Source organism: Salminus brasiliensis, chromosome 10 (assembly GCF_030463535.1).
Source record: "Salminus brasiliensis chromosome 10, fSalBra1.hap2, whole genome shotgun sequence".
NCBI classification, from domain to species: Eukaryota; Metazoa; Chordata; class Actinopteri; order Characiformes; family Bryconidae; genus Salminus; species Salminus brasiliensis.
Window position 1 is genome coordinate 30,286,851 of NC_132887.1, and position 24,532 is coordinate 30,311,382.

At 38.4% G+C, this 24,532-nt stretch overlaps 2 protein-coding genes across 2 annotated transcripts in view; one reads left to right on the top strand and one right to left on the bottom strand.

The window, feature by feature from the left end:
• Nucleotides 1-11,070, top strand: part of fsip1 (fibrous sheath interacting protein 1) — a 104,522-nt gene extending 93,452 nt beyond the window's left edge. Inside the window, exons 11-12 of the mRNA XM_072689783.1 lie at nucleotides 8,896-8,995; nucleotides 11,013-11,070. Coding sequence (XP_072545884.1) covers nucleotides 8,896-8,967 — 72 coding nt within the window. The 3' untranslated portion in view covers nucleotides 8,968-8,995; nucleotides 11,013-11,070. The remainder of the gene's footprint in view (nucleotides 1-8,895; nucleotides 8,996-11,012) is intronic.
• Nucleotides 1-24,532, bottom strand: part of acp7 (acid phosphatase 7, tartrate resistant (putative)) — a 130,637-nt gene that overhangs the window by 1,574 nt on the left and 104,531 nt on the right. The gene's annotated exons all lie outside the window — the stretch shown is intronic.

Consider the following 24,532-nt stretch of genomic DNA (forward strand, 5'->3'; position numbering starts at 1 on the left):
AGGCTAATAGCAATGTTGCCAATCTCAAGAACCTCATATGAGTTGTTCATTAATATTGTCTCTTGTTTTCTCCCAAGGTTTGTTAGATATAGCCAAGAAAATATAAAAAACTGTTGGAAAAAGGCTACTTGTAGAAACTGTAAATTGGTAAATTCTATTGTACCTTGTTTGAAACATGAAAACACATGAAAACGTGTATGTGGATTTGCCATTGAAAACGTCCAAGAACAACTGCGCTCCGCCAAGTGACTTTGCTTCATTAAGCAACCATCCAACTAAATTAAACACCGTTTTTATGTAAGCAATAGGCAGATGTGCAAAGAGTTTTTCTGGTCAGTAATAATAAACTTGTGGTATACAGTCAGCTTATTGAATTAAACATGACTACTACTTTCATTTCAGCATAGCCACATACCTTTGATAATTTGTACTGAACAACTGTTTTATTTCAACGTTGCGGTTTGTCCACATAGCAGGTGAACTACAGTAAATTTGAGACCTGCTAAATGCAAAGCCCTGAGTCACCAGATGACTCGGCGTAAACAGTGAGTAACCTATTTGACTCTGCCTCTGCTGGGCCGTTCAGCTTGTATAGAACACCTCATACTTCATAGCTCAGTTTGGCCTCAACATGATGAAGATGATTTGCACCTGCCATTTGCCAGGTGACAAGCTTCATCATCCTGCCCTGGGGCTTGGAACCTAGCTACATATGAGTCAGTTACCAGGCTTTAGCATTCTACATTGCCTGCTTGGCTAGGCTCCATATCTAAAATGCCTTGAGCAGCTCATTTCATGTCTCTACAGAGTGCCTTCCTCTGACTCTTCCAAGTAAACCTTGGTTCTGGTATGTTTTCCAAACCCTTTGACATCAATGGATAATTTTATTATTTCCTTTATCTGTTGATACATTACACCTCAATGTTTTTGGAACTTGTCCTTATGTGGATTGTAGTGGTTCCTTTGGCCTTAAATGGAGTTGCACCTTAACTTATGGGAAAAATGTTCCGTATATGAATGCTTCCACACGTAGTGCCAGGAAAGACCAGACACAGCTTACATTTGGGGGAATGTGCTGCATAAACAAGAGGATCAAGAGGAAATTGAAAAATCTTCACTCTACACCCACTTCAGACATGCAAATATACGCTTGACCTCAGACTTCAGCCCACATATAGGGAAAAACGACACAATGAAATTTGTATAGTTGCCATGCAGATTAAGGAATCGTTCAGTACTTGCTCCTTAATAGTGGAGATGGAATTCAGGTTTTAGCGGCTGTGTCAATTACTGTCCGAGAAGGATTGCCCTGGAGGATTCTGACAGTAAAGTTAAAATGGTACAGCATTTGGTTAAAAATTAAGGTGCCCAGAAAAGGTTTGCCAGAGTAGTGCCAAAGAATAATGGTTGAAGAACCTTTCAGGTGTCTTATAAAGTACCATTTCAGTAAAGCGTTTTTTAAACTATCTCAAGCATGCTTCTTTGTGTTGTTGTAAATGGAACAATGTATACCATCATGGAAAAGATCTGTGCAAAACATTGTGTATTTTCAAATCGCTGAGTGCTGACCAATTGAGATTGAGGTGTCTTCTCTTTAGTAGCTCTAGTTTGGGCTGTTTTCAGGACCAGAGTTTACTGGGTTTTGAACTGATAGCTAAAAGCTCCAAAGAACATTCAGTCTTATATAAGTAAGGCAGCAGTAAGAAATGACACAGCTGACGTTTAGAAAAGATTTCACACAGCTTGGTAACAAACAGTGACCAAGTGCATAAATGTTGATTCGACATTGCAATAAAACATACTTGAGCTGGAAAACATACCCCTCTCCAGCTGAATTGAAATGGTTCTACCACTAAGTTTGAGCATCTGTTTGTTTGTGTCTGTATGTGAATTGTATGTGAAATGTGTATTGTGTATGGGTCAGTGCTCATCCCATTTTCACCCCAATTTGAAGACCAGTTGCCCAATCCCTGTTCAAATGAACTCCCCCTTTCACTTAATAGTGCAAAGAATTCTTTCCAACAAAAGTGGCCTGAACCCAATGAAAAAAGGGTTAAGAACCCACTGGTCACTTCATCTACAGAAGCCTTGGTGTAGTCATGGTTGATCAGTTTGTTGATTGTTTTTAAGTCATGTTGCTAATCTGACTCTGTCATGCAGATTTCTCCTTTACAACCCTTCCTCTCTAGAGAGGCCACCCAGATGCTCGTTCAGTCTCTAGTCACTTTAAGACTTGACTACTGCAACTCACTTCTGGCTGGTCTCCCTTTGCGCACCATCAGGCCCCTGCAACTTATCCAGGGGCACAGGTCGTCTTCAACTCTTCTAAGTTCAGCCATGTCACTCCTCTGCTGTGCTCTCTTTCTCTAGCTGCTTCCCGCATCAGATTCAAAACCCTGACTCTGGCCTACAAAGCCAAGACTGGACCAGCCCCTCCGTACTTGATGGCAATGGTCAAAAGCCGATCTGCACCAAGAGCCCTTTTAGCTTCAAGTACGGATCGGCTTGACCCGTCATCCCTTAAAATCTACGGAAGACAAGCGTCCAGGCTTTTTTCTGTCCTGGCACCTGGGTGGTGGAACGAACTTCCCCTGGGTGTCCGAACAGCAGACTGAAGACCCAACTCTTCCGAGAATACTTGGGCGAAGTGTAGAGTATTTTGTTTTTCATATTGACTTGTGTTTAGTAGTGTCTAAACTTAGAGGTATCTTTGAATTTTAGTCTGTTCAAACTAGCTAAGGTTATTCTTCAGTAAACAGTGAAGCTCTTTTGTAAGTTGCTCTGGATAAGAGCATCTGCTAAATGCCTTAAATGTAAATGGTCCCTCCATGTATCATTAAGTATCAATTCAGATTAAAATGCATTCTTAAACCTTATATCCAAGCCATCTTTACTGTAGCACTGAGCATCCTCTGAGTATGTTCAAGAACATGCTTTAAACACAGCAGAGATTACATCTGTTGACCTTTGTCCTTGCTGTTAAGCTACTTTGGCTGTGCTGTCCAATAGGGCTGAGACTTACCGCTAAACTGTGAAATTGCCGTGACTAAGTTGGAAGAAAATGTGAGGAAAAGACATAAAAAAAGATGCAAAAAGATGACCATTGGACATGGTAGAGGCCAGATTGTTAACCAAGCCAAGACGGGAGACATGGGAATTACTGGCAGGTTTTGGAACTGATTTCGCCACAATGCATATCCGAGAAGAGAGTGCCCAAGCAATAAAGCTGCTATCTTGATCCAAGGGTACGCATTTGAGACCAAATTTCTTAACTGTCGAAAGTCACATGTTCGCAAAAGGTTCAGCATTAAATCAAAAGTTGACAGAGAGTAACTCTCCACAGCTGCAGTGTTTCCAAAGGACCAGAGTTTATTACTCCGTGACAGGGATGACACTCTAGCCAAGTAGGCCCACGTCAGGGAAGTGTAATTTTAAACAAAGCTGAGTTATTAAAACCACGCCACGAGAGCTCCATGCTGCTGTGGTGGAAAAGCATATATCGTGCTTGGTGGAGCGTGCCCGAAGATCTTCGGCTTCATACTTCAGAGACAGAGATGTATGGCATGCTGCGACACTTTCCTCATCCCGTAACTGATGTCAGTGCCGGGTTATGTTGGATTAACTTGCACTAGAAGGTCTGAGTCTCCACCTGATGTTGATACAGTGTGATCAAGGCAAACATCTGCTGTCGCTAACTGTCAAATGCTACACTGCTGGCCAATCCTGAGCCCCTCGTCTGGTTCTTTACAAGTCCATTCTGTCCATTTTTCCACAAAAAGGAAATGAATGGGAAGGCCAGACGACATTCATTTTGGGGATGAAGTAATCAGGAGAATGGGCTCTATTTGAATCTGTGGAATGTTCCATTTCAGCACAGTGCGTTGATGGGTGACGTACATTTAGATGGGACAATAAAACGGAGGAAAATTCTGAGATATTTGTGACATGACATGTAAATATATCTCGTAATTAGTCACTTGCAAAAGGTAGTTTAGTCCTGTGTAAAATGGTGTATGATCGGTTAATGAGTTAAGGCCTTCTGTATCCCACTGAGTACTGTTTCAGTGATTTAGTTCCTTTTTAAATTGAGTTTTCAGAATCAGAATCAGAATCAGAATAGGACTTTATTGGCCAAGTATGCTTACACATACAAGGAATTTGTTTTTTGGTTACAGTAGCTCACAGTGCACGATTACTGACATTACAGAAGTAACAAACACACCCAACCTACACACACACACACACACACACACACACACACACACAGACACACACAGTGACACACAGTGACACACCTGTAAACTTAACATGTGTAGAGTTGTATATTTAAAGTAAAGTGCTAAGTGCAGCAGTGAAGAACAGTGCAGACTGGATTAAATAGATATAAATATGGAGAACAGAGAAGTCACTGGTTGAGACGGTAGTACAGATTGTTCTGAGACACTATAAATAGAGATAAATAAAGTGCAGTACAGAGAAAGGAGAGTGAGAGAACATCTGGATCGGATGTATGTATGTAGTAGACTGTATTCAGAAAGTAGTGTTGTAATGTTCAGCTGGTCATGAGTGTGATATGATTTTATTTATACCTGAAGAAAAAAATATATCCTGATTTGAAAGACATCTTTTACATCTGCTATTTTCCAAATTGTTCATACTTCTTTTAGATACTTTTGAATGTAGTATAACCCACTAAGTGTATAAAAATCTTGATTGATTAACTATTTTATTTATAATATTCATCCTTTTCTAGTTCATCTGTTGAATTATTCATAAATAATTATTCAAGACTAATTTATTCATTCTAAGGCCATTTCTTATGTATCGTGTAATGAATAGCTGTCAATTTACAGTGGAATATAAACAGTAATTTACTGTAAAATTACTATAAAAAGGACATTTAATAGGCGTCTTGTGTAAGAATTTAAAATGTTGGATTTTATAGTAATTGTTATAGTACTGTTATTTATAAAGCATATTGAGTAGGCATATGGACCAAGCATAATGTTATTTGCTGCATATCACTTACATTTCATTACAGTTTTGTAAGATTTTGTAAATAAGCTGCTTTCGCATGAGCTTTCCCTTCTTCCAAGTCAAGAGGCTTTGAGTCTTTCCAGTATTATCCTTTTCAGTTTCAGTTAACTAGTTCATTCCATAGTTTTACATGGGTAACATGGGTTACTGGCAGATTTGCAGTCCCACTTATGACTGTCATAAGTGCATTTACCTTCTGTTATGTGACATTGCTGGTACTAGATTTGTCATGTTCTGCACTCCTAAAAATGAAGGTGCTACAACGGGTTTTTAAATGCTGCCATAGACTTTAAAAATGAAATTTTTTGTAAGAGTGATGTGAGTATGAAAAACCTTTAAATAGTTAAGCGACATTACACCCACTTTTTAAAACCTTTACAAAATTCTTCAAACACACTTCACAGTTACAAAAATCTCTTTATGGAGTCAAAAGTGGTTCTTCTATGGGATCACTCATAGAACTCTTTGTAGCACCTTTATGTTTAAGAGTGTACAGCATAATGCAGCCAAACCGCAGAATGCAGCTCTCACACTGTGAATGCACATTAGAGCACATATGAGCTGTATACAAATCTGTACAAATACAGATCTTAGTATGTTACAAATACTACAAATTATAGAACTGTACTAGAATTACAATTAAAGTACTACAAAAAGTACTACAATTCTATACTTTTATTCATAATGATAAAAAATGGATACAAAAGGACTAATTAAAATGACTCATGTATTATACAGTTACTTGTGTAGTAAGAGTTTTCATCAGTATCACAAACTAAGTGGTTAAAGACTTTATATTTGCTTCTCCAGGGCACTTTAAAGCATGCCATTAAAAACTCTCCAAACAACCAGACACTACAGTACACGTAGCACTCAGGAAAATAAGAGCTGTTCACTGCTATGTGACACAGGCAGACATTCAACTGAACTCCAAAAGTCTATACCTTCCTACCTCTGAAGAGAATTTTTGGGAGGCTTAAGCAAATGTTTTCCTTGAACTTTTATAACAGTTGTGTGTGATTGTTTTATCAGACATGTCTACATTTAGACTTTTTATGGCAGGGTCTGATAAAGGTTTTCCTTAAACTTAAAGTTAATCACAGAGTCAGACTGTTCTTTTTGGATTTGTGGATAAAAGGATGTTATGACTATGGAACTATGGAGTGAAATATTGTATAATACATAAGGGGAAATACAGTGCAATAGGACGACTAGTGCTTTCGTGTTTTCCGTCATCTCGTATTGCATGTCCATTTATGGTGAGTGGAAGGAGAGGAGCATTCCAGCTCACCCAATAGGATTTTAATGCTACGTCACACCAAGTGCAGAAGCTCATCCAGGAACGACAGCTGTGGGTCTGACGCTGCAGACGGTGTTCAGGATCATTCAGAAGGCTCTGTCTCTGCCTTCAGTTGCTTCATGTTCCTTTCTTTCCATTACAGTGTTCCACTGCCCGACATTGCTTAGAAACGTCATGTTTAAAAAAGCCATACACTGATCGGCCATAACATTAAAGCCACTGACAAGTGAAGTGAATCACATTGTGTGGTTACAATGGCACCTGTCAAGGCGTGTAATATACATATATATAAATATATATATAGTCAGCAAGTTCTTAAAGTTGATGTCTTGAAATTATGAACAAAAAATGGACAGACGTAGGAATCTAAGCAATTTTATCAAGGGTCAGTTTGTGATGACTATCCAACTAAAGTGTTTCCAAAATGGCAAGCAGATCTTGTGGGGTGTTCCTGGTATGCAGTGGTCTGTACTTACCAAAAGTGGTCCAAGGAAGGACAACTGGTAAAGCAGCATCAGTGTACCCAAGGCTCCTTGATGTGTTTCACCTTCTAGCCCCACCTAACAGGACTTAAGTGCTAATGTATTGGGGCCAGATACCTCAGGACACCTTCAGAGGTCATGTGGAGTCCATGCCGTGACTGGGGTCAGAGCCGTTAGGGGGCAATAATTATGTCATGGCTGAATGAAGTGACTGTAAGTGTAGTGTAGATTTGTGAAGTACTTCATTTAGATGATTTTAAGAAAACATTCTAAACATTATGAAGTGGAGTAAAGCAATGATAATTTCAGAAAAATTACATTTTAGCAATTCATGTTGACTGGCAGTGAGTTTTCCTTCCTTTGCTTTTCTTCTCTCCACCAGTGAGAGTCTTTTAACAACCCAGAATTAAACATCAGACCAACATCAATCATTAACATCACATCATAATGATGTGCCAGTTTAAAGGTTCACCAGTTTAAAGGCTACACTGCAGAATGTTTAAACACCTTCAACCCCTTCTTTTTATAGGGGTTATGTACTCTACCAGTATGAGTATGTGAAAGAAGGGTGGGCTGCACATGGGCCTTACTTGACTTGCTTGGCCCAGCAGCATGGATAGTTACATTTGTATAAGTAAGAGACAATAAATACTAAATAAAGATTCAAAATGTAAACAAAGATGCCAAAGAGTGGGTGGTTCGTTACAGAACATTGTTTGTAAATGTGTGAGCATACAACATTTAATGGATGTTTCGTCTTGTTTTATTTTCCTAAAATTGTGCATTGAAGCTAAGAACTACAACTTTTTTATTAATTGTTGACCAGAATTTCTGGTGAGTATTAGTGCAAGCATTATTTTGAGAACTGGTGCATTCCATGTCTTATTAATTCATTATTACTCATTAACAAAATAGCATGAATGTATATTTCAATGATAACAACACAATGAGATGCCTTATATGCAGTGTAACATATGGAGCTTGAAAAGTATTATATGTATATATTATTATTTTGTTCACCTTTCATTAACTAAAACTATTTCAGATTTTGAAACATGATGCATAAAAAAATAAAAGCAATTATTGGTTTAGCCAAAGAAGTTTTGCTTTACGTAAAGCAAAAAGATGTGAAAGGGTTTGGTTTTGAGAGACAAGTACCCAAGCAATACTGTCATCCACATAAGATACCATAGCAACCATTTAGCTAAACCTTAGCAACAATCTAAAACACCATGGCAACCACCTTGCAACATTCTAACTACCTGAATACCAATGCAACCACTTAGCAAGGTTTAAGAAATAGTTTATCCAGAATCACATCTGATCTGATGTTTTGAACATTTTTATGATGCACCAAACAGTTTTATGTCACTACAGGCAGCTTCAAGATTTTTGTTTTCTTCAGCAGGGATTTTTGCAAGGTATAATCAGATGGATGTGTCCCAAATATATAGACTACTTGATTTTTCAACATTGGTTTCCTCATAAGATCATTTATAAAAACAGAAAATTTCACAAAAACAAAGACCTTCTGATCTTCTGAAAGGTTCCAATAAAAGGTCTACATACTCCTGCCTTGATTCAGTTCATTCTCTTCTTTGTGACATGTAGGGTTGGGACAAAGCCCCCCTGTTTTTGATTGATTTTAAGAAAGAAAATGACGGCACCAGAACGCAGTCAGCTTTGCTTTAGTTCTGTTAGATCACTGGTTAGCAGTCTGAGGTGTGCTGGTTTTGATTTGTTATGGCACCCTGAATAAGGTGTTTATGCAGATAATGAAGGGATATGAAAACAATCACGGACAGTTTGCAGTGACCTGTTTGTGGTAACGGATGACCAGGGGGATCAACTGATTACGGGAATTGCACTTTTTTATTTTCCCATAGGCTTGGTACAAACAAAAGATCTTTGGAGGTAGGTTTGTTCCTGAGTAAAATTCTGAGATGAATAAAAGCTCTATCAGGAGACTGTAATACAGTGTCATCTTTCTTCAGCCATTCACAAGCCTCCACCTGTGTTGAAAGACCTTTAAATTATTTTTGCTGTTTCTCCTTTCTTTCTCCCCACCGCCACCAGTTTGGTCCTGACGGCTGCCCGGGGGTAGACTCCGCCCCTGTGAGAGTCCTGATGTTGCAAGACCTGGGCTGATGACGGGGCCTACGCCAAAGATCAATTGGTAAGCCTTTGATTTTTACAATTATTTCAGTCTTTTTCAGTTAAGAGAGTGGGTGTTCAATATGTAACATGTATTTTGCCATTGAGTGGAGTTCTAGGGGAGCAGAGGTGTTTTTATTAAAAATAGTGTTAACAGTAAATTACGCAATTGATGTTAAAAACTTTTAGAAGGGCTCAAATGTAAAGTAAAGTGAATGTCCTGCTTAAACTGCACAGTTTTTCTGCATTTTCTTCAGGAAATGTGTTTTATTTTTTAGTAAATTGCATAATTCCATTCATTCTTAAAGTTACTCTACAATATCCACCTCTCTCCTTTACACTGGACAGAGGTGCATGTATTAACCAAATGTCTAGGTAAACGTCTTTGCACATGTGTAAAGAATGGTCATGAGGATCTTTGAGCATTGCATCACACATGGTCAGGCCTGTACATTAGTCAACGTCACATGGATCTTCAAACCCATTATCTGTACATTCCGTACACTTGGCAGGGGCAGGGGTGGGGGGTGGAGGATTGGGGGGGGAAGTCTTCTGGTTATATAACCTGGTCTCCTTACATAACCTATCCACTCACAACTATTTTAGCCTTGGTAATTGGTTAATACACAACAAAAAATATAAGAAAACCACTTTTTTCATCACTACCTTTTCATTTTTGAACACAATTTTTTCATTCGTTTTACAGTACACATACAAGGAATGTTTTAGTGAGTGCACATGTAGGAGTTTTTTTTACTAGTAGTATAGTATTTTATTTTGGACCTTAATCAACCAGCCTTCATGCACACAGTTGCACATGCACATCATTTGTATTTGTATATTTTGGTATTTATTGGCTTTGTATTTATTGGCTTTGCACCCTGTCTCATGTTTTGTCTCTTGTCCTTGCACTTCAGTATCATGTTCAACCTATTCTGCACCAGAGATTGCTGTACAAGCCTGTATTAGTATAATGACAATAAAGTTGAACTGAAAGTACCATAAAAACAGACTAGACATGAACACTGTTGAGAAGTACTCCAAAGAATAAGGTATAACTAAGTAAATTAAAGTAATTAAATAACATTTTTACTTTAGAACTTTTTCCTTTTTTTACATTTTCCATATTACACACAGTTCTGACGAAAGTCAAAAATCAACTTGAGCCTGTTGATACAGAATGTAAATAAGGATAAAGAAATAATATATTTTGGACCGTATGGCCTAATATGTTTTTTTAACACGTAGTCCAACACATAGAGTCCAACACATGGAGGCCAACAAATCAGCTCATGATTTGCAGTCACTGGCTGACCTACTTGAAACAAATATACTGACTATAAATCACTCCAAACAGGCTAGACTAACTCCAAGCTTTCTCCAAGATTTGCTTTTACGGGCATCAGAAATGTGTGTTCACAGAAACAGCCTTTCATTTTATTTCAGATGAAGGTTGTCCTAAAGGCTGTAATCCTAACTGCCAGGTACTTTTGAATACATAGGCTAGGGAGTAGAAGGAGTAGAGCAGTAAATATGCTTAATCACACAGCCTTCTTTATGCTAGACTGGGGTTTGATTGCCTTGCTGAAAAAGCACACTATGCTACAACAATAAGAATCCTTGGGCAAGACTCCTAATGCTACATTCAACTACCTGTATAGCATGGTTCAAATGTAAGTCACTTTAGATAAGAACGACAGATGTTTCAGAACAAGCTTATAAACATGCAAAGGGGAACCCCCTTTAGAGCTATGTTTAGTTTTATTAACATTTATTTCATATATTCAACATGCTTATTGTAATAAAGGGGGTATGTATTACAATATTGTTGTGTATTTCATTGTTAAATTTTGGTTATAAGTTTCAGATACTTTAGATATCAGACATTAGTCTAATCATTTGCCAGAACAAGGGAGGCAATGCTTTCATTTGCTCCAGTAGCTTAGTAAAAAACATTTTTAGAAACCCAATAGAGGGCGTACAGCAATAAACATTATAGTTATTGGTTTTTTATTGTCATTTTTTCTCTTTTTTCACAGATATGACCAGATATGACCCCCTGGTTGTTGGCCAACTGACCTTCTAATTGACCTTCTAACACATTTTCATGTTCATTAAATTCATTTCGTCTTCACTTCCCATCACATTCCCTAAAAACTGAATACCTTTTCATAATGGACAACTGTTTTTGAACCACACAGTTCACCACATCAGCATTCTGTTCCAGTGATGATAAAATAGAACTAAATGTTTTCCATAAAACAACATTCCTCAAGACAACGCAGTAGGTAGACAACACAAGACAGCATTTCCAGTACTCCATAGTGAACATTACAGCTAATTTGATAGGTCCAAAATGTGGCATACCATTGATTCATACAGAGTCCCTGAACATATAACATTCTCACAAGACTGGAAAAGTACACCATGTCTGCCAAATGCTGCTTCCTGTCCTGCACCCCCCCCCCCCCTTTCCCCCAAGTATCTTGTTTGTAATGAAGAGACTAATAAGAGCTTCCATTGATGAAGGCTAATAAGAGCTCCCATTAATGATGTTGGGAACAAGGCCTAGGAATGTACTAAAGTGCAGAAACAGGCAGCGAGGTTCCTTAGACTGCTTGTGGAGTTCTTAAAGGAAACTGCTGACTTGTGTTCACGCTCTCCTCTGCCTTGAAAAACTATTAAAGCCCCTGCCCCTCTGTTTTTCCTGACTGCTGCTTGAGCCGCAGGGGGCATCGGGAAACTGCCCAGGCCTCGGCGCAAGCGAAGCTGAACTTGCCTTGGATAAACAGAGCTTGTGCAAATGGAAATGGCTGGAGACAGAATAAATATACCGAGCTGTCACAAGCCCTCAGTGAAAACAAACTCATCTTAAGCGCGCAGAAGCAGAATACTCCCACTGCGCATTTTTGTAGGTGCGTGTCTTTAAATGGTATCTTCATTTTTCATCTCCTTTTCATAGCATCTTCAACTAATCAAAATATGTTGACTGACTTTGCACTTTACTCCCAACGCCTACTAATCTCTCCATAGATTTTTAATCTGTAAAAGTATGCCCATCTGTAGGTTAAGACTCCCCCTCTCACATGGGGGAGGCCTTCATGTTCTCAACTCTGGACTATCAAGAGCTGTGGTGTTAATGGGATACATTTCTGCATCCAAGAAAGAAGAGAAAGGTACGTTTACACAGAAATATGTTTTTATGGTGTGTAATTTCACAGCCCTAGATCAGCCCTACAGGCTAGCTGCCTGTTCATCAAGCACTCCATTGTCTAATGCCCCCTAGTCTTGGGCCGTCATGTGATAGAGGGAGTTCTAACCTAAGGGGCATACACTAAACATCAGTTGTAGGTCATTCGCAAATGTTTTTGAGGCTCAACTCAATATGTGGTGTTGACCAAACTTAGATGCAGAAACAATTGAGTTAGGAGAGCTATGCTAAGTTAAAACAAGATGCCTCAAGACAACGTAAGTTACTCTAAAAAGTCCCTGTAATCAGTTACTTTATCATTTTCAGCTGGCCTGCCTTTAAGTTTTACAGGTTTACGGTGGTACAATAATGCTTTTAATGGCTAATTTTTAAATTCCAGGTGCATGCTTCAAGCCCTTGACAATTATAATCGCTGAAAAGCCAGTAGGCTGAGTCATTGACTAAAGCAGCGGTGTGATCCTCAGGAAAAATGTGGGTATTCCATAAAAGTGCGTAAGACAGTTTGTGCTGAGCAGTGGCAATTCTAAGACTATTTTAGGCACTTTTAGAGGGCTCAAAATCCACAAACCCTAAAGGAATATGTGCAATTATAAAAAATGGCACAGAAAACTGTTGACAATTTTCAGTTCCAACTTATACAGGATGTTTCAGTAAAGTATTCGGATGCAGCCAGCTATTAGTGTTTTGCTTACTTTAAGAAAGTGCTGAGACTTACTGAGATCTGACCTACAAACTGACCTAAATACACTAAATAAATAAAGAAATATACATTTATTTACAAAAGGTGACAAATTTAATTTCAGTTTAACTTTTTAAAACATCTCTCAGTCACTCCCCAGCAGAATGCACATTTCTTTTGTTGCTCTTAAATGCTCTAAAATAATGCTGCCATAATGAAAAGCCACTTAACAGTAGATTTTCTTTTAATAGTTTCTTAATACTGGCTTTTAATAATGAGTTTATTCATATTAGGGGTATATAACACAATGACATTATCTGTTTAGTATCCATATTCAGATTTGAAGTTGATTATCTCATTTAACCCATTAAACATTAAAACATATTTTGTCATTAGAAATTCTGAAAATACCTATTTTAAGAATCCACAAAACAGCATACCAATTATTTCTCAAAATGCCCCAGTGCCAGCACCTACAAAGTAAAAAAAAGTGTAGCCCCTCGTTCCTTTCAGATCCAACAACTGAACATATTATTATTATATTGCAAAATTCCAAGCACATGTTGAAAAATCACATTAGTCCTCCTCAGAAAAGGTGACATTATGTTTCAGTATCTCTGGGAGATGCTGAGTATGCCTCTAGACATGTCCAACTAACAGCAGCTTTGTTTGGGTTCTGTCTCATTTAAAAAAGAGCTTAGGGATGTTGATTTGGGAGCTCTGAAGGGCACTAAAGACACCACAGCCTAACTATGAACTGAATTCCTTTTGGACTCCTAGCTCTAACTAAATGGTCTCGCTCATGATCAATGGTCAATTCCTGTCCTCCAGCTCTTAGGACTGAAGATAAATTGGCACAAAGCAAAGAGCAGAAACCTGTTTAAGCAATAGTTTATGAGCTTATGTCCAGATGGACAGATTTATGCTAGTCAACATGGTAGGAGAAGAAACATGTGGAATGGAAAAATATGAAAAAAGATCTTTAATGTATTCAACAGATAATAATGAACTACATCTAAACAATGAGGTCATATCATTTTTAAAGCTATTGTAGCAGGGCATGATGTGAAACAGTCAAATTTCAGTGGAAAGCTTCGAACAGGTGAGAACTGAGTCTGCAGGAGCTACTTAGAGCAGGTTGGAACAGGTTGATGCAATCTGATGTTTTACTTGTATGATAAATGCTCAAAGTGTTGAACTAGAACATGTACAGATCCAGGAAGTCAAGCTGAAGTCACCACCAAAAGCAATGCAACAAAATGTAGCCACTGGGTTTAACCAGTCAGTGACAGTGAACACATGCACACACAATAGTGAGTAATAGAACACCTCAGTCACGAATGTTGAAAGAGAAAAAACGCTGTTCCTTCACCCCCCCAGCCCCCACTTCCTCATGGTCTAAGAGCTCGAACCTGTGACCTTCTGATCCCAAGGCCACTTCTTTAAATTTCAAACCATGGCATTATACAAGCTATAATTATTACATCTACTTAGAGACACAAACCACTGATATAATAAAGCATTCCCTCAATTTAATAAATCTCACTTTAACAATCCATTCTTTCAATTTCATGAATCATTCCCTCAATTTAATGATTAGTTCCCCTAATTGCATAAATTGTTCACAGTCCAATAGCTCAATTTAATATACCTTAATTAATTAATTTATTTATTAAATGTTATTTATTTATTTACTTATTAAATTAAGGGAATGCTTTATTATTATCAATTATCATTATGCTTTATTATTATCAATTGATGGAACATTTATTAACATGAGGCACTGTTTTAAGTCTCTAAATATTACTTTCCTACCATGACACTTTAGGATCTTTAAAAAACAGCCTGCTTAGCCTCACTTACTGAAGGTTTCAAAATATAATCAGTAATCAGTAGATTCATCTTGCTTCATCAATAGGTTATAAAAAATACATTCAAAAACTACTCTGCTCTATTTAATGTCAAATTATTCAGCTTCAGGTCAACATTAAGTAACAGCGATGTTTAAAGGCTGTTTTGTTCTCCCTGTGCTTGTATGGGTTTCCTCCTGGGTTTCCAGTCACATTCCAACAACACACATGGTAAGAGAATTGGCTTTGCTAAAGTGCCACAGGTGGGGCTGTGTGAATGAATGGTTGTGTGTGGTACCCTGCGATGGACTGGCACCCTGTCCAGGTGTTTTCCTGCCTTGTGCCCAATGATTCAGTGTAGGCTCCGAACAAGCCACAACCATGTCCAGGGAGAAGCAGGTAAAAAGATAAATGAATGAAGGCTGTTTTGAAAAATGTAGGAAATGCAAATGTAATATCCTTTACTGAAAAAAGCCATAGCAGAAAGTCAAATCCACAACACATTTTCTTACAAGCACTGTGCAACCTATTACTTCATTCTAATGAGATGTGTGCATTTTCACATCATGAATAGAAATGTTTTACATAATTAATAACAATCACATTGTACAGGCTAAGCTTGGTCAGTAGATATTGGGGGAAATAAGTCATGTTTTATATATTTATGTTAAATTTAGAAAATAAATACAATAAATACAAAGTGGTTGGACCCCGATGATCACCGCTTGTGGAAATATTTGGGCAATATTCAAATTGTGTTAATTTAAAAGTCAGTGCGAATAAAAATGCACACAGTTATAACTTCTAACTTATATCTCATATTTGAAATCAAGTGTGTCCTACATCTTATACTGATGCTTTAATGCATTTGTGGACATCACCCTGAAAATAGCACAAATGTCAGTGTGACCAGCTTGTCACTGTGGAATTATACGGTCATGTTATATCTGTTTTATGTTTCTGAGTTCAGATTATGCAATTTTAGTATCTCTCATGGAAAAAAAGTTTTAGTTTTTAGTTTGTAACCATAATGTTGAAGTTTGCCTCTGAACAAAGAGCGAAAGGGCCTCCACTTTCAGTGATTCATGCTCAGGGTGGCAGGGGTCACCATAAAACACTGAACACAGTGTCATTTCCAGGCAATTGCTTCGTCTAACCCGTAGCCAAGCATATGAATGTATGAACGTGTGCTGCTGATAGGAACTATGAAGCTCTTAGCCAATTAAATGTGCTCTAGTTTCCATTTACACATTTTATCAATTGTGCTGGAATGACCACAAATGCGGTTGCTCTCACCTTCTGCACTCAATCTGGAAAAGATAAGTCTTACACAGTCTTCGTGACTTTTAGCTTGAGAAAGTTTCCTTTTCCCCCGCCTGGCCTCGGTTAAGACTCTTCATTGTTCCAGTGCTGTAATTAAGTCCTGCCTGTTAGTTGAATCATAGTCCGTCAAAAGTCAATCATGCCTAATGGAGTATGTTTATTCCATAAAAATGTCAACTGAATTTTGTTGACAGAACAAAAACATTTTGAAAAGAGTTGAAACAGTCAAGGTGAATAGAAAGGCTAAATGTTTTAGTATCTATATCTATAAAATGAATAAGTTAGTAGCTCAGGTGTCATTCCAGGTGGCTGCAAAGGTGTTGTAAGATGGTTGTTATGGAATCTCTGGTGGTTGCTAGGGGTTGCTATGGTGTTCCAGGTGGTAGGTCCCCCTAAATTTAGTAACTTATAGTTTAAGTAGCAAGGACTTTTCCTGAACGCATTGAAGGACAACACTAACTGCCAGTTCTGTTATATCAGCTAACAGATGCCTGCACTGAGTAATCAGGGGAGAGGGTCCTGCCCACCCAGCAACTGTGAGACCAATTGTGCTATCTGGAACTCTCAGGCATGGATGACTATGGCATCACTGCGGATCGAATCAGCGATCTCCTGATGATAGGGCCAACGCTTGCATGGCTGCACCTCTTGGGAGTCATATTACTACACTGTAAAAAAGTGGCTTTTTCCATTTAACCTAAAAAAATAAATAAATAATTCAACTCCAATAAATACTTTGAATGAAATAATAGTTGAATGGACCAACTGATAATTCAAAATTAATTGGATGAATCACTTTTTAGTGTAGGTTTTTGATGCACCAGATTTACTACTGTTTTAGACATAAGGTGGTGAACTACTATTTGTAATTTTTCTTTATGCGACGTATCTATATTCATATGTGTATGTAGGTATGTGTGTATATGTATGTATGTATGTTTGTTTGTTTTGCTTTGTTTTTCAAATTGTTAATTGTTGTGTTGTGTGTAGGAAGAATAGCGGCTATTGCTAAAGCAGCTAATGAGGATCCAAATAAAACAATAAAACAAATAAATATAGTGTAAATTTGGTCACAGCGCTGAACAATCAAGATTAAAAGTAAAGGTCAGGGGTACAATTCCATACATGAGTATATAATGACATGAGCTAAATTATATGTATATTTGTGTATATATATAATTTTTAATCAAACTAAATGACTGGGATCACAGATTTTGGGATCAGAGATTTGGAGGTCTGCTGACTGTGTTGGATGTGCACATTAGGGAGGACAGTTCAATTTGTGCAAAAAATAAACAAAACGTAAAGCTAATTGCTCATCATGACAAAGATTGATGAGGAATATAATTAATTTACAGGTAATACTTTAAATACTTTCCCCCTACAGTTGGGAAATGCAATTTGCACTTTGAGCATCCACTAAAAGACTTGTTTTACACATGCCTTTCTGGACAAGCTAAGAGACACAGAACCGACACCTGAAGTAAGAGAAGCATGTGGACTGAGGCAGTAGAGTAGTATTAAATTGCAGCATCTCTAACGTGGCTCTCAAGTGGTGTTGAGGTGATGAAAAGCCAATTTTGGTCAATCTTGAGAGAAATGTTTGGCAAATATATGAAAATAAAGAAATACAGAAAAAAACGAAAAAGAAAAAATACATGAACCAGCAGAATCAAACCTAAGACTTTGTCTGATTCAAATAAACAAACAGGAGCAGAGGGTAACACAGGAAACATCTTGCAGCTAGTCTGACACTAAAACTGCCTCTTTACTGGAACATGGAAAAACGTGTGGAATGCTATCTATTTTTGGCTCGCTTTTGTCTTGTAAAAAAAAAAAGACGAAAAAAAGAACCTTGGGTTCCTCTTTTAGGGTGTCCAGTATCTTCCCCTCCTTTATCTTTTGGCCATATGCCTGAGGACCACCCTTCGACTGTGAGTGTGTACATGTATGTGCGTGTGTGTGTATGCGTGAGTGAGTGTGTGTTTACGGTAAGACTGAGGTACAGTCTGTGCAGGATGAATCTCAAGGGAGTCATAGGCTTAAGATGAGTTCCTCTATAATGACCAAGATGATCTCCAGTAAATTTACAAAACCAGTCAGGACTAGCTCTTTTTTTTCTGCCCCTTTTCTGTCTGGGAAGGATTGTCTACCAGATGTACTATGAAATGTGCTGAGGCTTCTGTGCATTCTGAGGACCTGCAAACAGTTGCAGCAGCTGTACTGATATTCAGTATCATATGTTTTAAACAAAAACCCTGACGCTGGCCTACAAAGCCAAGAATCGACGAGCCCCTCCGCACTTGATTGCAATGGTCAAAAGCTGAACAGTACCAAGAGCCATTCGAGCTTCAAGTATGGCTCAGCTCGACCCGCCATCCCTTAAGATCCAAGAAAGACAATCTCCCGGGCTTTTTTCTGTCCTAGTTCTTTGCAACTATGTCATTTTGTTCGCCAAAGCCAGGTGAATACCATCTATTTAAGTTATATTATCTTAAGCAATATGACTGAGTTGATAAGGTAGACTTGGCTTGAAAAGCTAATTGAAAGGTGTCAGTGTTTCCAAATCTATTACCCTAGACGTCCCAGAGAAAACGGCAATTAAGAAAGCTTGGAAGCACACAGACAAGCACTCATTCACTTGTTAGGCATGTGCATGCAAAATATCCGCCGACAGCATGTTGCTCTGTGCAGTGTGTCCATTAATCACACATGGTTCAGTGCGAGCAGCATTAATCATCAGGGACCAAGGATTTGGTCGTACCCGTATTAACAGGATGACTCAGATGTATGTGGTCATTCCAAACCCAGGAACATTTTTATTAGGTGTATCACATGTTTTTATTGGAATGCCTTATCAATGTCTTATGTATAAGACATGCAGTTGCACCACACCAGTTTCTGTGTTTTTTTTTTTGTTTGTTTTTTTTTTTTTGGTCATTTGCTTTGGCTTGATTTCATGAGGTAGAAAACATCACAGTTCAAGTTAATAACACAGGTTTTTCAGACAAGGAATTTATTAGTATAAACACAGCCTTCCCAACATGAGCTCTAGACATGTCAATCAAGGAGACTGAGAATTCATCACGTTCATGGAAAAGAGTGCATTTGCTGTAATGGAATTCCACACCTGTTGTTCCACTGCTCGTCTGCTTTCTCACTAAAAAGGTTCAGAAGATACTTCACACTCAGACGAAAACAGGTCCCTTGAAACAGGTGCTATTTCTCTGTTAACCAAACAATTATGCCATGTCCCGTTAAGCGCTATGTGTACAAGTCCAGAATAACTCTAAAGTGGCCTAAAAGACTAAGCTTTACCACTATTAAAACCCACCAGTTTTAGGGACTATTATGAAATAGTCTAGACCAGTGTTTCTCCAGGATGGTCCTGGAGTACCACTGACCTGCATGTAATGTGCATGGTCTAACAAACCTCAGGGTTATTATTTAGTTCATTAGTTACCTCTATTGTATTGAAAACAGGCTAAACTCAGGGGTGCCCAGTCTTAGTCCACATGGTCTACCAGATCTACTTGCAGAGTTTAGCTCTAACACAAATCTAACACATTAGAGGTCACAAAGGCCTTCAATAGAACCAGAATATTAGAACGAAGTGTGTCGGATCTGAACTGTTTAGGGTGGCAGAGCTCCAAGACCGGGACTGGGTACCAATTTTCTAAAATGTTCAGTACTTCAGGACAGGACTAGAATTGTTGATCTAGACCTGCAGTACTATGAAACAATAGCTGTGTTCTGAAGCCTAGGCTGCAGTCAAGGTAGGACGGGCCCTTGGTAGGACTGTCCTATGAAAACTACTCTTAGTAGACTAATTAGTAGTCTAACCAGAATTTTTATAATAAATTGTATTATTATATAAATTGTTATAGTATAACCTTTTTGTTTTCCATCATGCTGTTTCTCTCTTTTTTATGTTGTATTATCACGCTTCCTGGTCTCCTTCCTACCTCTGTTGACAACTGCAATTCCCATAATCCTGTTCTGCCTGAGGATTATGATTATGATGTTATGATTATAACAGTTTTCCCAATCCTTTTCACCAGAGTACTAATTCAACACACCTGTGACACCTGTTACCTTTTGTGCATATCACTGATGTCCAATGAAAAATGTGTATCTCCTTTTTTTGACCAATAGAAATGCTCTAAATTGCATAGAATAAACTCTTATTTTACATTGAATTCCATTCAGGGTTAAGAACATTTTTGCCTTTTCCTGTTAAGTCACAATTTTGGAGAAGTATGTTTTTCATTGGACAGTGATGATATATACCTATATCTGTTTCAGTCTAAATAACATGTTTTGCCAACTCTCCATGTTGCATACTGAGCAAGTCCTGTGTGGCAGTCTTCTAGGGTATAGATCTAGGCTTGTTTTGATTCTCACTCTTGGTTTTGTCCTTCTGGTTTGGTACCTTTGTTGTTTGGTTTTCTTGGTTTGCTTTGGTTACTATTGTGTTGGTGCTCTTACTGACACCTAGTCTTGTTAAACCCAAAAGGCTCCTGATCATTAAAACCCCCTTTGCATTTTGCCTGGTTTGACCTTCCAACGTTACGTGTATGTAAGTGGAAAACTCTGGGTGACACAGGGAAGAGAAGGATATATCAGTTGCTTCCTCCAAATCCCCCTGAAAATAGGCTGCATTTCTGGGTTGTATACAAAGGGTCCTTCAGCCTTTTTTAAAGTACCGGCCAAGATACGACCTACCTCGGCTGCAGCTGATTTTTTACATTTGTCGTGTTTAAAAACGTTTAATCTAAGGCAAAGACAACCTGAGTAAGCTCAAAAGACAAGTTTAAAATGATGATTTTATATATTGAAGAAAAGTAAAAGTATCTGACAACAGCTGCCCTATGTGAAAAAAGTAATTAGCAAGTTGGGTCAACGCCATTAGGATATGATAATGTAGGAAGAGACTAGAGGAGGAAGAGAACTTCAACTTTACGTTTTCTGCTTTAAGCTAGAGGGCTGAACCCCCTTTCCTAAGTGGAGCTATAGCCAAGAGACGTAATCGAGTTAAAGGAAGGAGACGGGGTGGTGGTGGGATGCATAGACCTCGTCATGGGACACGGAAGGTCAGAAAGGTAGGAATTTATAGGATGGTAGATTGAAAGGAGGAGGGCCTTTGGGCATGTTCCTCCTGCCAAAATTCAGTTATTTCATAACTCCCCTTCACAAGTTCAGACTGTGCCATCAGGTTATGATAACATAGGAGGAGACTGTGAGAGTAAGGGAAGGGTAGTAGATAATAAGCTATGAAAGGATTGGATATAGCACATTTTTTAATGTATTAAAAAAGGGTAGTGGATAATAAGCTATGAAAGGAAGGGAACCTTCTTGTGCTTAAATGTAAAGTTTACCATTTGGGCTACTGAGGCCATATAGAAAAAATGGGGGAGTGCATTTTAATTAGCTCATGGTGTTACTGCTAGTAATTGTGGAATCTGGATCTGACCCCCTAATGAGCAAGACTCCAAGACTCAGTAGAAAACTCATCCTCCTCTGGTTGACACAGGATCATGAAGGTAATTGAATTTATAGGATGTTGGATTAAAATAGAAAGGGCTTCAGGCATGGTCCTCCTTCAGAAATTCAGTTCTTTCCTAACTCTTCTTTCCAGCAATGTGAAGTAGGATAAAAGATCTCCATAAGTAGCACACTGTGTCATGATCAGAAGGAATTCCAGAAGAAAGGGAAAGTTAATGGAACACATCTGTCTGGAAAAGGTTTCAAAGCCATTACTAACTCCAGTGAACCGCAGTGAGAGCAATTATCTCCAGTGCTGAATTCCTCCAAGAGCACACCACAAAAGAACATAGATGAACATCTAAGGAACTGCAGGCCTTAATCGAGGTATCATGATATAATACTATTCTTACATCAGTCTACCACAATGAGAAACATTAGATAAATGGACTAAATTTAGAACTTCACTTGAAAGCTCACACTCATGGTCTCACTGTAGTAGCATGAAGGCAGACAAATCCCTCAAGAGCTGTGTGTGAGAGAGATCTGCCACCTGCTGTCTTTCTGCAGAATGTAAAGATCACCAAACTGAATCACGGGAAGAGAGCAGACAGTCTGGAAATGGGATTAAATACTTACATCTCAGCACTATGGAACAGGTGCCTAGCAGTTCCAGTAAGATGCAGTGACTCTGTTAGCCAGCACTGAGCTTTGTAAAATGGGCAACGGGGAGAACGTCCTTTCATAACAGAAAATGTGCAGAGCAGACGTAGCCCATTGTACCGTGGCGATTTGGGCTTGTGGTCAAAGACGGCTAGCCTGTAAATGCTGACTGTCGCACTAATTTGAATGTATTCATGGTAAGTGAGCTATTGTGTACTCCATGGTGAAAACACAAGTACAAAATGAAACATACCACAGCTACTTGTCCTCTTAGCTTTGCAGGGTTGCTATCACAAATATTTTCAGGCTGCTGATTTGAATTAAAGCATCTGTTCCCCTGAAAACACTGCAAACAGTTTCGTAGACTTCAGCGTGGGCATGAAGTGCACTGTTTATCCAGTGGTGCACATCCTGTTTGACCCGCAGATCAAACAGGTCATGCAGAATTTCTAAACCAGATGCATCCAGGGCCGTCTTTACATTGGCTTTCTCACTGCGGTAGCCAGGATGGCTTTGTTTGGCTTTGGCTTTGCTTGGTTTCTAGTTTGATTGCATTTGTTTCACTTACATTTATATTGTTTATGACAGTTGACAGATGACAGTGTTTTTCATCTCAACGTAGTCACTGCCAATACCCACCCACTAGCTAGTTCTCCACATCTTTCAGGGTTCGGAGCGGGAGGTTCATCCTACCCACCAAAGGGCACCCTGGGGACCCTCTCAAAACATGCACATGGTGATGCTAGCTTCTAATTTGCCAGCTTCTGATTCACATTTTTTGTTCCACCTTAAAAGGTGATTCTACGACTGGAGATGAAAATGAATGGAAAACTGGAATAAAGAATAAACTCAAACATGCAGTAGTACTGGCTGAGGAGCTAACTTAGTCTACTAAACTTGAAAAGAGAAGCGTAGAGCTAAGAGAGAAAGTGTCATCAAATAAACTAATTTAGCAAGAGAGCAACAGTTCAGTCAGGAAAACTCCTGATTACATGAACATTCTGAATTTCAGACTATCTCTGACTAAGCTAATAGATTTTATTAATAAAAAAATAATAGCCCTGGTTCTCCTTCCTAGTCTACACCAGAAAGTTTTAGTTGACTGATCTGATTATGAACATGCATGGGCATCATAGTTATATACCTGTTATATAGTTATAGAGTTGTGGGTAACCCTTTTACTGTCACTGTTTTTTAGACAATATATTGTACCAGAAATGTTTGTGATAAACAATTTTATTGCAAGTTAATTATCATTTTATGCCACTGATATAATAACAATACACAGATCAGCCATAACATTAGCAAAATTTGAGGAATGGATTTAAGACCTCTGAAGGCATCCTGTGGTATCTGGCACATAAACATTAGCAGCAGATCCATTCAAGTCCTATAAGTTGTGAGGTGGAGCCTCCATAAGCATCAGTGAACCTAAGGTGCCCATGACACCTGTCAGCAGTTCACCGGTAGTCCTTTCTTGGATCACTTTTGGTCTTAACTGGAATTTAAAAATGTTTAAATACCTAAATAAATAAAATGACATTTTAAACAATTGACTTCAATAAATTATTCGGACCAATCGTAGACACAGGGGTCCCCAGCTTCTGCTCTGAGCTTTTTGTTCCTACCAACATCTCATTCCTATTCTCAGCAGTGTGGTGCTAAAAATGGAAGAGAGACTCATAACCACTGTTTCTTGTTTCCCCATTTTATATGATGCATCTTTACACATACATACACATACATATACAGGGACAATTAGAAGGAAAATGATGCATAGAAAAGATTTAAATATTGAATTAATTTTTAATTTCATTATTTATGTAGTATTTGTTTAGGCTTCAAACCCACCCACAGACTCTGAGCTATTTAAGCGGCATTGTCCCCCATTAGTGTGAGCTCAGGGTAAGACATACAGGCAAAAGCAGAATGGGGCATGTGCTAAAGACAACCTCCTGAAATCAAGTTTTTTTTCAGGTTGTTAAAACACTTTTGATTATATTGATACGGCAGATATGAAATTTGTCTGAATAATTTTTGCAAGTACATTTGCAGCTTTAATAAATAGAGTGTCGCTCTTCTGTTGCATTCCAGCTTATCAGTTCAGTCTTAACACATGTGTGAGATTTACTACGGTGTGTTGAGTCACCAGCCAGGCTTGCAGAATAACGGCTGACTCATTGCTCTGAAAGGGGTTACATGATGTTCATGCAAACAGCCACCAGTGTGGCATTTCAGAAAATTGTGAAGATTGACAGCTCCAGTAAACGAGAGGAAAGAGGAGAGCTGTGTTTGCTCTGTTTGCAGGCAGCTGCAGCTATGCGTTTCGGCCTTGTGGGTTCCATTTTT